Source organism: Macrotis lagotis, chromosome 1, assembly GCF_037893015.1.
Source record: "Macrotis lagotis isolate mMagLag1 chromosome 1, bilby.v1.9.chrom.fasta, whole genome shotgun sequence".
Classification (NCBI taxonomy): domain Eukaryota; kingdom Metazoa; phylum Chordata; class Mammalia; order Peramelemorphia; family Peramelidae; genus Macrotis; species Macrotis lagotis.
In genome coordinates this window covers 402579317-402594797 of record NC_133658.1, presented here as the reverse complement: position 1 = coordinate 402594797, position 15481 = coordinate 402579317, and the positions used below count along the sequence as shown (strand labels likewise).

The 15481-nt window shown below is 39.8% G+C and overlaps 1 protein-coding gene across 1 annotated transcript in view; it reads left to right on the top strand.

The window, feature by feature from the left end:
* The window catches only part of LOC141506158 (serine/threonine-protein kinase 32A), a 150822-nt gene extending 143077 nt beyond the window's left edge, over nucleotides 1–7745 (top strand). The window contains exons 12-13 of the mRNA XM_074212669.1: nucleotides 6709–6773; nucleotides 7009–7745. Of these exons, the coding sequence (XP_074068770.1) occupies nucleotides 6709–6773; nucleotides 7009–7081 (138 nt within the window). The 3' untranslated portion in view covers nucleotides 7082–7745. The remainder of the gene's footprint in view (nucleotides 1–6708; nucleotides 6774–7008) is intronic.
* The last annotated feature ends 7736 nt before the right edge of the window (nucleotides 7746–15481 follow it).

Genomic DNA, 15481 nt, shown 5'->3' with positions numbered 1-15481 from the left:
CTTTACTTTGTAGCCTGAGCTAGCTCTGTCAAATGTATGCTTACCTAAAAAACTATTTTATGAAGAGCTCTCACAAGGCAATTAAGTGTTCCTATAGTGGTCAGAAAAGGTGATACAAGATCTCTCTTAAGATTGCATGACATGAGGTGGCTAGGTGGTGCAGTGGATAGAGCACCGGCCCTGGAATCATGAGTACCTGAGTTCAAATCTGGCCTCAGACACTTAATAATTACCTAGCTGTGTGGCCTTGGGCAAGCCACTTAACCCCATTGCCTTGCAAAAAAAAAAAAAAAAACCCAACCTAAAAATAAAAACCGATTGCATGACATGATAAACAGTGGTCCAGGATCTCCTAGCATGACATGCCATCATCAGAAAAGGTGCCATGCTCTATGAGCAAAGCAGATTTGAAGCATCTCAAAAGAAAAGGGAGATGCAGAAATTTAGAGAATCCACCCCAGATGTTCCCTTGGAATATTTGTACCCAACCTGTGGTAGAGACTTCCAAGCTTGTATTGGTCTGATCAGCCACAGCTGCATACACTGTAATTTGACTCTAACATAGTGATATCATTTTGATTGTCTTCAAAAATGAAGGACAATAACCAAAGCAAATAGACATATGCCAAGGTCAAAAAGCCAGGATTTGCTCTATCCTATGTTATTTTCTACAGTTAATGGGGCCATTTTCCTGGAACTGAACTGAAAATCTGAATCAAAAATCTCAGGGTTTGTCTTTAGCCACCAGCTTCACATGGGAAGGATTAAAACTCCCTGTGATGAGCTCTGGCTGCATTCTCCACTACTTAAGGATTTTTTCAAAAACCCCAACAGTTAACAGGAGAGTTCAGATTTAAGCCAATGAATGTGAAAAGGAGGCCAGCAACCCAAGCGTGAACATTTTAGTGGCATTCAGCTGTCTCCTGATACCCAACCTTTGAACCTTTGTTCTCAGCTACAGGAGAAAGAATCCCAGCCTAAGGAACTTTTACTATGCTAGAATAGTTTACCTTCTCCCTGCTCCCTCCAGTCCCCCTCAACAGAATTATAATAGGCACTCTCACCATGATTCTTTTTCATTCAAATTGAGTAAGTCTCATAATTTTTCTGATTTCAATTTCCTAGTCTATAAAATGTAAATTCATATCTTAAAGGGTTGCCACAAGGTTCAAATAAGATGCTATGGGAAGTGCTTGGCAAACCTTGAAGTGAAGGGAACTATTAGTCATAATAGAATTACAGAATGTCAGAGTAGAAAGGACCATCAGGTCATTTTCATCAGCACCTTTATTTTAGAGGCCAAAAAAAGGCCCCAGAAAATGATTGCCTAAAATCACTCAGTTAGCAAATGGCAGATCTAATATTCTTTCTATAATGGCAATATAGCTTATTTTAAATAGAATGTTTATGATTTACAAAATACTTTACATATATATACTTCATTTGATTCTCACAATAACTCTCCCCACCCAAGGTAGAAACCACAGGTTACCCTGCTCTTCATTTCTCTGATGGGAATCTTTGTTGTTGAGTAATTTCAGTCATGTCCAACTCTTTGTGACCCCATTTGGGGTCTTCTTGACAAAGATACTAGAATAACTACCCTAATCCTCATTCCTTTGATGGGGATTTTTGCTGTTGAGTTGTTTCAGTTGTGTTGACTGCACATGACCCCATTTTGGGTTGTTTTGGTAAAGATATTAGAGTGGTTTGCTATTTCCTTCTCCAGTTCATTTTACAGATGAGGAAACTGAGGCAAACAGCCTAGTGACTTGCCCAGGGTCCCACAGCTGGTTTGAGGCAGAATTTGAACTTTCATAAAGGTGAGTTCCTGATTACAAGCCCAATGTTCCATCCACTGAGACACCTCATTTCCCTTGAATGGAGATACTAAGGCTCAGAGATGACTACCCAAGGTTATCCAAGTTAGTAATTTCAGAGGTAGAAATCAAACTCAGGTCTCTTCTGATTTAAGTCAATCATTCAGTGAATTTATTAAGCACCAGCTTTGTGCAGGTACTATGCCATGCATTGGGCAAAAGACAGCTCTTACTCTCAAGGAGTTGACAACTGAACATTCAAACAACTAAGTCCAATTAAGCTATATACAAGAAAACCTGGAAATATTTTCTCTACTGCATCAAGCTATCAACATCAAAGATTCCCTATTGCACAAAAGGCTTCATTTTAGTAAATTAAAGAAGTATCTTTGACTAAATTCTTCTGTTAAAAAGAAAAGACTTTTCAATCAATAGGTGTCCTCATTAAGGAAAAATGCCCTCACCCCACCTTCTTGTGTGTATATATGAAAAAAAATCTCTAAGGTCAGCCACCTTTATGAACTGTTGGAGCAGTTTGAATATTTTATAGTATTCACACAAAGTGGATTTTTTAGAAAACATATTTTAAGGTCTTGCTATCCCCATAACCTATAATCCCACACTGCCTTGAGTTGTCACTTAACTCTCTTTTATATTTGTCTCTCCAAGTTTCTTGATGGCAAAGACTATGTCTTCTAGTCTATCTTTGTATTCTCCACTGAACACAAGGATCCCAGGGGTCTGCAGAGACTAGACAAATACTTGTTAAGTGAAGGCCTTGGAAGCATCTTCTTCCCCTCCACTGAGATTCCCCATCTGCTTTGAAATGTGTATATGAAGTGGAGAATCTGCACTTTAGACAAAAAAAGATATTTGAAGGAAATGATCAGTGACCCCAAATCAAATACAAGAGATCTCATAAGTTTAATAAGTTTAAAAACACACTAGCTGAAATTGTTAACAATAATCCACATATACATAATGTCTTACATTAGCAAAGAACTGGATACATGTGAATTCTTACTATCCTTATGCAATAACCCCTGGGTTTCTTCTACTGCACATCTTTAGATTGTATAGGGTTTCAGTGTATAGTAATTAAAATAAATTAAAAATTAATTTAAAATAAATTTTGTTCTCTAACAGAAGTCTTTCCCCCTTCCATCCTCTATCCCGACTTACACTGCAAATGGCTTTATCATGTCTTTCTGATCATAATTTGCTTCTCTCTAGACATTGATTATAATTTTTTAAGGTTTTTTGCAAGGCAAATGGGGTTAAGTGTCTTGCCCAAGGCCACACAGCTAGGTAATTATTAAGTGTCTGAGGCCAGATTTGAACCCAGGTACTCCTGACTCCAGGGCTGGTGCTTTATCCACTGCGCCACCTAGCTACCCCCAACTTTGATTATTTTAAAAAAATTCACATTTAAACTTTGCACAGTGGCAGTATCATAGCCAATGAGGTTCATCCAAGCTGCAATTATTTTAAAAAATTTTAAGAAATTAAAAATTCATACTTTAAAAAATTCATAGGAAGACAACAATTCAAACCCTTTGTCCTCTGTTCCAAATCATGTCATCTCCCTCACCTCCATATAATTTCTTTCTGAAATTTAGATCACAGAAATGGATTTAGACTTAGAAGGATCCACAGAAATTATTTCATCCAACAGCCCCTCCATTTTACAAATGAGGAGACTGAGGCCCAAGGAGGTTAAATCACTTATTCAAAGTCAGAGAAGTAGTAAATGGCAAAGTTGGGACTTGAATCCAGGTCTTTTGCCCTCCAAAAGAATTTATCTTTCCACACAGTCTAGATATCACCAGATTGATAAAAACTTCATTTAATATATCCCAGTTCCTCTTCATTTCCAGGTACCAAATCGTTATTCCCTGGCTTGATTGGTAATTTAGTAATTTCTTCAACCACATTCTTCCTTTTATTTCCCCTAATATCCTGGATGTAGAGCTTAAAGGGACCTTAGAAGTCTTTCTACTCTCCTTTCCCACTCCCCTCCCTCTCTACTTTATAGGAAGAAAAGAAACATTTATTAGGCACTGTGCTAAGTACTTTATAGATATTACCTATTTGATTCACACAACTCTGAAAGGGTAAGTGTATTATTATCCCCATTTTGAATACTGAAGCAGAGAGAGGTTAAATGACTTCCCCAGGGCAAGTAAGTGTCTGAGGTCAGATTTGAACTCAAGTCTTCCTGACTCCAGGGCTGGTGGTCTATCCACTGCACCACCTAGTCTGGTTCTCCCTTCACTGTGCCATCTTAGTTGCCTTTGTCTATAGATCAGAAAACTGAGAAACAGAGAAGTGATTTGCCCAAAATCACATGAGTAATAAGTAGCAAGCAGGATCTGACCCCAAGTCTAGTACTACTATTTCCACTACATCAGGCTACTTTTCATGTTTCCTCCCTTTTTTGTTTTGTGTAAAGTCTGACAGATCTCTTTCTTAACTGTATTCACCCTTCCTCTTCTTCTTAATACTCATCTTAAAAAGACTTATAATAACTCTAAGAATCTTTCTTTGTTGCTTCTCCCTTCTCTGCTCAGTGTAATCCCCACAGCCCACCTGTCTTTTAACTAAATCACATTTTGGAATCTAGTGAGTATAGTTTTTTGTCTCTAGAATTTCTCTTTTAGTTTCATTCTGACAGGAAAGTCAGTGGATGCTCTAATAGGCTTTTGGGCCTGTTGCTAAGAATCAGATAAGAGATTGAGTTGGGTAATCATGATGACCAAACCTTACCCACTTAAAGAGAGGAGGCAATGGACTTCCCTCCCTTGACAAAGGTAGAGGTCTAAGGATGTATGCCATCACATATATTATCAGACTCAGTTGGAGTTTTGGTTCGTTTTGCTGAATAGCTTTTTTCCCTTCATTTTTATTCCTTCTTGGAAAAGATGCTACATTTATAATCCTGTGTAGAAAAGAGAAGAGAAACATATTCAAAAATGAAGGTCATATAAAAATAAAAGATCTCAATATATATTTTTAAAGAATAAGAAGTTAGCAAAGGATAACTTCTCAACCAATCACTCTCTGAGGGATAACTTGAGTCCCCAAAAGTAATTTAGGGAAAACTTTTCTGGTAAATATTTTTTTGCTCTGGGACTCTCATTCCTCCTGGGTCCTGTGTTTGTTGACCACTTCTCAAGGTTAAGTTCTTTCAAACAGGTCCTTTATAACAGCAACACAGTCAGACAGAGTTAATAGCTGTTCACTGGAGCCAAAGTACACTTAAGAGTCCCTGATGAATAATTGTCACACTGGCTGGAGTGAACAGTCAGACAGAATTAAATGTGATCCAGAAGGAGAAAGAGATTGTTCAGGTCACTCAGTAGAACGTCTGAACCTTTCACCATGGGATAGGAAATACATCGTGGGCAGGGGGTCTGCAGGAGGGACCCTCACATGCTGCCTCTTGTGGCCTCATTTCAGACCCATTTTCCTCCAAGACAGTTATTATTTCTGATTTCATCCTGGGATAAACAGCTGATGGTCACTTTACTGAAGCCCATTGCTGACCAGGTTAAACCACCACCTAAACAAATCTTTGCAACTCAAACTAGAGAGGTTGTGAAGAGTATTGCTTCCCTTTTCTTTGCCAGATAGGAGGCTATATAATGCTAATTTCTACCCTCTGCTAGGATCTTGGTTACTTCTCTTTGATATAGCTACCTAGCCGCTTCTAGGCTTTCTCTTGGGGGCTATGGAAGGGACAAGGGAGGGTAGGGCCAGGATCTCACAAAGTTGGATGCTACTCAAATCGTCTATTCAAAAAAAACATAATTCAAGTTCTCCTGGAAAATTTAATATTTAAATAGATGTGGTCATGATTTCGGGCTAAGGAATAGGCAGTGTGGAATAGTGAAAAATGCGCAGAGGTCCTGTGTGTAAATCTACCACTTATTAATTACTTATGAGACTGGGAGGAAAGTCAGTTTCCTCTCTGAACTCAGTTTCTTCTGACAAATGAGGATTTGGGACAAAGTAATCTTTTTTTAAATTTATTTTTATTAAAGATTTTATTTGAGTTTTACAATTTTCTCCCCAATATTGCTTCCCTCCCCCCACCCCCCCCCCCACGGAAAGCACTCTGTCAGTCTTTACTTTGTTTCCATGTTGTACCTTGATCCAAATTGGGTGTGATGAGAGAGAAATCATATCCTTAAAGAAGAGAAGCCTAAGAGGTAACAAGATCAGACAATAAGATATCTGGTTTTTTTTTTCTAAATTAAAGGGAATAGTCCTTGCACTTTGTTCAAACTCCACAGCTCTTTATCTGGATACAGATGGTACTCTCCTTTGCAGACAGGGGACAAAGTAATCTTTAAGACTTTTTCCACCTTTCTATTTTTATAAATAGGGACAGGGACTAGACCTGTGACTTTATTGATAGAGAAATTCTCAGATGAGGAAGCTCCTCTACCAGTACAGGTTGGTACCTTCTCTACGACTGCTAAGGGTTGACTAGATCCCTGAGGGTTTAAGTGATTTGTCCATTGTCAGAGGTGGTATCTGAACCCAAGTCTTCCTGTTTCTGAGGACATAGAGGCTGCAGAGGTAGGTATCATAGGTGTCTATTATCTTTTCCCCATAAATACTTCCTGAATTTATCATCTTTGACCAAATTAGAGTTCTTGAATTCATATTCTAGCTGATATTTACCCCCTACATGATCTTGGGTGAGTTACTGACCCTCTGGTTTTGTTTCCTCCTCTGCAAAATAAGGGGGTTGGTTAGATGATCTCTGCTGGCCCTTCTAAATCTAAGCCTCATGACTTACATTCAAAGCACTTGGGAAATATGATGGTTGATTGTGGAGTCTGTCTGCTAACCTTTCTTTTTTCTTATTTCCACCGATCAGACTTGCCTTCTTCAGGAGCACCTTGAATCAGTTCAGAAAGAATTCATTATTTTCAACAGAGAAAAGTAAGTCACTCCAAAAAAAAAGCCAAAGTCTAGTAAATTTGAGAAATGTCTCAGCTAGAGCTTCTCACAGAACCAATATTTTTACCAACTGGTCATGCTTCTCACCTCTGCCATCCATCGGTGAGGAAAGCAAAGGCACTATTAATCCTTCAAAACATTCATGAGTTTGTTTTTCATTCATGTATTTTCTTTTCCCTTTCAAGACTTAAAAAACTTTTTCTCTTTTTATCTTAAGGGTAAGAAGGGAACATAATGAGAAGCTGGCACAAACCAAAGACCCAGAAGATGGTCAGAACAACAACCTGTGAGGTCTGCTCCATCCTCTTTCCACACCATTAATGGACTGTTCTGCTCATGGGCTCTGTGCCTATGCTTTTGAATCTTTCATTTAGAATGCTCAGATGGTAGTTCTCACCAGCTCCCACCCTACTTACAAATATCCAACACATTGTGGCAGAGCACTAGACCAGAAGCTGGGAGACCTGGGGTCTAGTCCCAGTTCTACCACTAATCGATTTGTGTGACCTTGGGCAAGTCATCTCCTCCTCTCTGGGTTCAGGTTCCCTCATCTGTAAAATGAGATAATCTGTTGAAGATCCCTTTTAGCTCTAATGGTCTATGATTCTAGATAGAGTTAGGGTTTATGTGTTAGTGTAATGCAAAGAAAGATCTGGGTTAAGATCCTAGCATTGTATGAGCATTGGAAAATGTGTTTCCCTTTCTGACTTTCTGTGGATAATGGGGATAATAATATTTACACTATCTATATAAGACCTACCTCACAGGGTTGTTGTGAGGAAACCACTATATAGTGAGTTCTTATTGTAGTTAATTCCCTTTCCCCTTTTTGCTACACTGTGGAAAATATAAGGTTTGCAGTGAGGTCCTTCCATCCTAGAAAACTAACAAAAAGTGGTTGGAATGCCTTAGTTTATCTGAGCATAAAATACAAAATTCTGTCCTGGCAAAAAAAGAATGGTACTAAATTAACCAGAAGGATCTATGTGAAGAACTCCCAAGAGAGGAGCCTTCTCACAGTAGCAGGGTCCTTTAGTTTAATTAGGTCTAGATGTTATCTGGTTAAGTACCAGAAAATACTAGAAAAGAAAAATATCAAATATTAAATATACCTACCATTTTGTGGCAACATATGGGAAACCTGAGCTAATGTGTAGAGAAGAAGTTTGATCTGTTGTCTTGTAGGATGTATCCTTTCAGTGTGCAGGATGAACAAATCAAGACATAAAGAAATACTGATGGTGCCTCTTTCTTGCTAAATTCATAAAGGCAAGTTGATATCTGATCAGTGGAGCAGCCATCTGGGAGTAGAATGTATAAAATTAGGGCCTATGAGAAAGCCAGCAATGGCCATTAGAGATGGAAAGAGGTAGAAAGTGAGAGTTCTAGCTGACCTCACTCCTCTAAAACCTATAGACATGAAAAGGTGGTTTAACATCTACTTAGTGTTTACAGCTTCCAGTGCATTGAACTAATAGGCCTTAAGCTTCAGCAGTGCTAAGAAGTGTCTCTTTTTTGCCATTTAAAAAAAAAATGAAGTGTATTTGCAAGAAGGTAGCACAAATACCTATTTAAACATTTGTAAAAACAACCAACAAAACACCACCCACCTCCACCTCTTGTATTCTCCAAATAAATCGCTCTGGCTCTCATTGACTGGCCAACAGTAAGTCCCAGCCCAAGCCTCCCTTCATTATAGTGTGGGTCCTGATGGCTCCGAATGAGTATAAATAGCAATTTTTTCTGTTTTGGCCAGAAATCCTTAGGGTCTTCCTTTCCCAGATTGTTGGGGTTTTTTTTTGGACTAGGTAAAAGAGCCTTTTTTTGACCTCATTTATTATCTAGCCTTAGTCACTGAATGGGCTTTGCCTCAGTCAGAGTAAGACCTAGGAAAGATCTTTAATTAAAAAGGTCACTGTATCTAGGCCCATCTCCCACAGTCCTGATCTCTCTCTCTCTCTCTCTCTCTCTCTCTCTCTCTCTCTCTCTCTCTCTCTCTCTCTCTCTCTCTCTCTCCACACACACACACACATATAATCTTGCCACTAGACCCAAGTGATGTTGGAGGAGAGAATGAGGCTGATGACTTTGCCCAGCCCTCACTTAAATCCAATTCACTTGTAAGTCATGGCATCACCTTCCTGATGTCATGGTCCACAACAGCAACAAAAACAACAATCCCTTCCAACAACAAAGTACATCAAGTATGTAAACCACTATGAATGGGATCTCTTATTCAGGCAGCTCTCTTCAAACACCAGCCCTTGTCCTAATATAGCCTGATCTGCTGGAGACTGGAATAAAGTCATCAGCAAAGAGAAAGAGACCAGGAGAGACTTGTTCCGAAGAGGAAAGGCCAAGAGTTTCCATGGTCGTTTGTAATTCAAGCCAAACTATGTGTTTTGGTTACTCTGACTCAAGCCCCAAAGGTCATAGACTTTTTCTTCCCTGTCACACATTTCTTCTTGGCTAAACAGTCCGTTGAAAGAACTTCCTAAGGGATATTTTGGGAAAAAACATCTTAGCAAAGGGAAGGAAGGCAAGGCATTTGGCTCATCTTCCACTGACATGTCTAGTTCATGCACCAGAAAAGGAAAAGCATCCTTAATTCATATTCCTAATTAGCAAGTATTTATTTCTAATAATAAGTGACATATGGACCTAGAATAATGCCGTTGATCTTTTAGGAACTGAGATTCCCTAGCTGGACCCTGACAGACCCAGATGAGGCAAAAAGCCCTTACTTGCCTGCTTAGACATTTGTTTGCCAACAATAAAATGGAAGCTTTGTCTGTATTGGTATTGCCTCCAAAAAACTGGAGTAAGAAAGTGTCCTATGAATCTTTCTCATTCTTGAGCTAGTTCAGTCACAGGCTTTTACAAAACTTTTTACCACTTTCTTGAATAGTTACTGTCAACACTGAGGCCCTTCTGTTCTATTCCAAAAATTAACACCTTCCTGAGGCTGAGGCAAATGTACCTACAATTACTTATATTCCATTAGAATGTAAGCTCCCTGAAGTCAAGGGATATTTATTTTATTTTTGTACCCCCCCCCCGTGATTATGCTGTTGACTAGCACATAAGAGGTATTTTAATTGACTTAAACTGCATGACCCTAAATTTTTCAAGGCCTACTATTACCTGATTTATGACTCCTTAAACTTGAATCTGAGAGCTCCAGTCTTGGAAAAGAAGGGGATCTTGGCATATGTTCCTGAGAATGGTATTAATTTTGTCCTATCATCTCCAATCATCATTGTAATTACATAGTAAGAATTACTATGTTTATAGGGTTGGAAGAATTTTTTTTCTTAATAACACTGTTTCTATGGACTTTCTGCCCCACAGAATGCATGTTGACATAAGCAATATGGGTAGTGTAGAGGGGGCACGCTACTAACAATAGGCTTGGAATCTTGGGATCTAAAATCCAGGCCAATGGGCCATGACGACTTTAAAATACTTAAAAAAGCCCAACTAAGACCAGAGATTATGGCTTGAACCCAAAACTTAAAGGGCAATGGAAAGAATGTTGGATTTAGAATCAGAAGACCTGGGTTTTGAATCCTGGCTCTACTATTTATTAGCTGTATTACCTCCAAAAGACAAGTAACTTCCCCTCTTTATTCCTTATCTCTAAAACAGTGATACTGGAATAGATGGTTCTGAAGTTCATTTCACTTCTAAAATTCTATGATTTTGTAAATACTAACCTTGCTGTAGCATTTTTGTTTACTGAATGCTTCCATATTCACAACCAGTCTGTGGAGTGGGCAGTATGATTATTACCATTCTCAGTTGGTGGATGGAGAAATTGTGTTCAAAGAGCTCAAACAGTCATATAGCTAGCAAGTATCCCTGGTGGAACTCAATCCCAGGTTTCCTGATTCCAAGTATAGCATTCATTCCTCTAAAGAGAGGGCTAAGATTAATTATGAATTACCAATTAATGAATTAGAGTAGTTAAGCAGTTCTTTGTGGGAGAATTGTCACTCATAGTTGTAAAAAGTGACTACTATTATCCATCAGATCAGCTCCCTTTGATCATTTGGCAAATTTATAAGGAAGCAAGACAGGTCTTCCAGAGTATTGTCCCAGGAGATAATCAATAGCTGTACTCCTGCAATCACATGATAAAAAAGGGAAGAGAGTAAAGAGCTGGGCATCTCTGTTGTCCATCACTAAGATGTCAGAGTACTATATAACCTTGTTTTCTAATAATTGTCTGTCATGCTCACTTGTCTAAATAATATACTATCTGTCTTACACTAATGGAATTAAACAGTCAAATATCTTACTTTCTGCTTTGCTGTCTGTGTGTGTGTCTAACTTCTTCCTGAGCTCTCTCAGTGGCAGCCTACAGACCAAGCAGCTCTGGGGAGCTGTGGAAACATAACCTTGAACAAAAAGTTGCATCAAGGTGCACTGGGAGGGGCATTGGACTGGACTGGGTGTTGGAGGACCCAGAATTCAGTCCTGCTTTAGACAAGGTTGCTACTATATCACTTTGGGACTCAGTTTCCTTATTTGTACAATAGAAGGGCTAGACTAGATGACCTGTGAGGGCCTCCCCAGCACTAAATCTATGGCCTTAAGTAACCAGAATAGCTGAAGAAACTGAGCAACCAAAGTATCGAGAATGAACAGAATCTGGAGAAGAGATGCCACATCTGTATGTTGTGGGGAGAGGGTATCACTGCCCCCCAACCCCTTTCTGCTTCTAGAGAGAATATATTCTACAGAAGCAAGTGCAACCATGTACCAGGCAGGGACACTGTGGCACAGGAGACACCAAGCAGAACAGCAAAAGACAGCCCCAAGAACTAAGGGTCTAATAAGGAGGAAGCAATTTGCAATCAAACTGAAAATCAAGAGAGGAGAAGGCACTGCCATTAAGAGAGATCAGGGGGCAGCTAAGTGGTGCAGTGGATAGAGCACTAGCCCTGGAGTCAGGAGTACCTGAGTTCAAATCCGGTCTCAGACACTTAATAATGACCTAGCTGTGTGGCCTTGGGCAAGCCACTTAACCCCATTTACCTTGCAAAAAAAAAAAAGAGATCAGGAAAGGCTTCCTTTCTCATCCAGACCCCTTCATGACCAGTGTACAATACCAGCTCTGGCTGGTACTGGGAATACAGACCCGCTCAGCTTGCATCGAGAACTGGGTTCTGCTTAGGAAGGGTGTTAAGCTACACTAGTGACCAAGAACAGAAGAGCCTCAAGTTCATCCCATATGAAGATCTAAAAAGAAGAAGCAATTCTTATGCTGGAGAACAGAAGATGGTAAGTCAGGGGAATGGAACAAAACAGTTGTTTTCTAGCACCCCAAGAGGGCTATCTGGTGACAGAAGGATGCTGGGATAACTTAGTTGAACTTAGTCATAGAGCCTCAGACCTTTCCCTGATTAGTGAGAAGCTAAGAGGCACAGTGGCAAGAGCGCTGGGCTTGGAGCCACAAGACTCCTTTTAGTGAGTTCAAAGCCAGCCTCAGACACTTCCTAGCTGTGTGACCTGCAGCAAGTTGCTTAACCCTGTTTGCTTCAGTTTCCTTACCTGTAAAATGAGCTGGAGAAGGAAATGGCAAACCACTCCAGTTATCTTTGCCAAGAAAACTCCAAATGGAGCAGTGGCCAAAAGCATAAGAGCCTGAAGTCTATTCACTTGAAGATCAATAAAAGAACTGAAGATTCTCATGCATAACAGCTGTCTTCAAGGGCTAAGTTGGGGCAGGCCCAAGAGGACAGAACTAGGAGCACATCCACAAAGTGGAATGGACTGGAGGAGGCAGTCTTTCATTTCAAAGTCTTCAGACAGCTAGATGGTCACTTGTCAAGAATAATCAACCAACTATGGTCATAAGTTCAAAGTATTTTGCAAGCCTTAAAAGTGCTTTATAAATACCAACTAATATTGTAAATAACAGCTATCATGATGGTGTTGCAGTGGGAACTTGCTGAGAGCTATGGGCTATACTAAGTCAGGGGCAAGTCCTGTGAAATCATTTGGACTGGTGCTGCCACAGCAACCTCAGGTGGACTTGAAATCGAATAAATTTAGGAATTTTTTAGGGTGAATTAATTAAATGTTTGACCAAATATAGCTGGCTAATTTTTAAGTTGAAAATTTTTTATAATGTTATAACCAAATGGTCCTTGACAGAAAAAATGTTCCCTATCCCTGGACTAACCACTTAAGTCTCTCCAATTTAAAAAAAAACTAAATTTTATTCTGTGGTCATGGATAATAAACTATTGATGAATAATAATGAATAATTAGTAATGACTTTTACTAATAATGATTACTCCTAAAAACAATTTAATAATAAACTCCATTTGGACTAGAGCCCTAACCAGCTGGGCTCACCAACCAAGGTTTAGGCAACAGAAGACTGGAAAAGCCCAGGTTCTGACTTTCTTGGTTTATACTCAAACCTCATATGCACAGGCAGCTTGCTGTGTGACCTTGGACAAGTCTTACCTCTCTGGGTCTCAGTTTTCTTAGCTAGTAGATGATGGGTCTTGACTTAATTCAATCAAAAAAATTATTAATTGCTTATTGTGTTAGCTCTGGGAATAGAAAAAGAGGAAAAAGACAGTGTCTGCCCTCAATGAGTTTGCAATCTAATGGAGGAGACAATGTGCATACAAATATGCAAAAAAAAAATTAACAGGGAAGACACTGGAATTAAGAAGGGTTGAGGAAGGTTTCTTGAAGGTGGGATTTTAGTAGGATCTTGAAGGAAGCCAGGGAGGTCAGGAATGGGAGTGGATGAGGGAGAGCATCCCAGGAATGGGGGGAGGGAGGGAGACGATACTCGTTCCTGTAGCATCTTATAAGGTTTGCAAAATGCTTTCTCCACAATAGCCTTATAAGATAATGATGTCATTACTACCATCTCCACCTAAAAGATGAAGGAACTGAGACTCAGAGTTGAAGGGGTTTGCAACTCCCAACTGCAGCTCTACCCATCACTGGTCTTTTAGCTCCCCTCCCCTCTTCAATATCTTTGTCTGAATCCATCCTGTTCACAAAAGTAGCTTGTCATTCCAAGTGCTCAGCACGAACAGGATCTGTGGCCAAGACCACATTCAGCTTCTGTTTCCCAGTCACTAAAGCCTCCTTCTGCCTGGAGAGCGAATAAATGTAGCTTTCAATCCAGACAGTACCTCTTCTCGGCTCCAACAATACCTCGGCGGCAGGCGGGCGGGTTGGCTGTTGCCCTGAACTCTTCCTTAATAACTCGATTTGTTTAGAAGGCCAGTCCAGCTCCCCCAGGAACTGCATGCTAAGTGCTCCCGCAATCCTGTTAACCCTCTGTCTGCCAACATCTTCTCAGAAAACAAAGGGACTAAGAGTTGGAACTCTGGGTATTGACTTACAAGAGGCAGATGCTGTAGGATTTGCTTTGATGGGCCTGCTATCTCTTACCTCTGTTGATCTTCATGATATCATCTCTCCCCAATGTCCAGCTCTGCCAATCAATGGATCAAATAACATTCATTTATTAAGTACCTACTATGTCCCAAGAACCATGCTAACTGCTGAGGGATACAATGAAAGGCAAAAAATAGCCCTGCTTTTTGCAAGAGCTCTGTATAATGGGAAGACAACTTGCAAATAAGATATATTTGGGATAAACTAGAAATAAAGTCTGTATAGGAAGCATTGAAGGACACTGGTGAAAGCTTATTGTAGAAGATGGGATTTTAGCCAAAACTTGAAAGGAAGCAGAGATGAGAACAGAGAGCAATCCAGTTGGTGGGGGCTATCTCATGAAAATGGATAACTAGGAGTGTTTTGTATTTACAGCAAGGAAATTGCTTTCACTGGATCCTAGTGGAGGTGTGAGAAGATTGTCAAGAAAGGCTGGGCTTCACAGGTTGTGAAGGGCTTCAAAAGCCAAACATGACTTCATAATTGATGCCAGAAGTAATCAGGAACCACTGGAGTTTACCAATGAGGGAGATGACAACCCGAGTGAAGAGACAGTTCACCTTATGTGGAAACTTCTGAAAACTAGAATGGGAGGTGACCCATACTCTATTAAAGCACTTCAAGCAAAGGCTGAATTGCTGAGAATTTTCTCAAGTGGACTCCTGCTCACATAGAGACCAGACCAGATAGTCCCTGAGCTCCCGCCCAGCTCTCAGATCCTAAGACTCTTGGGGATGTTCAACGTCCATACCTCTCACACCCAAATGGAAGTTGTCTTTTTTCAAATTCTCTTGAAATGGGAGATAGAAACAACTTTTAGAACACAGAAAGGATAGTACATAAAATTCATGAAAGGATTTGATGGTACAAAACAGAAAGGTAGCCTTGGGTCAGATCACCAAATGTGGAGGTTAATGGACTATGGATTTGAAATGTTGGTTATGGGATGTAATGCAATGTGGTTGGCTTTGCTAAACTTCAATAAAAACCCCATTAAAAGGGAACTTTCACAAGGTTTAAATGCCAAGCTGAGGTTCTTATTCTAGTGGCAATAGGGAGCTACTATCACTTCTTGAGCAGTGGATCCTTTGATCAAATATATTTTAGGGTGATTATTTTGGCAGCTTTCTGCAAAGTGGATCAGAAAGGGGAGCAGTGAGAATTCTAAATGTCAAACTGAAACAGGAACTCTAAACAGAGAGAAATTGTAAATTTTTCTTTTTCTGTACTCTGTACTGCCGTAATACAGAGAT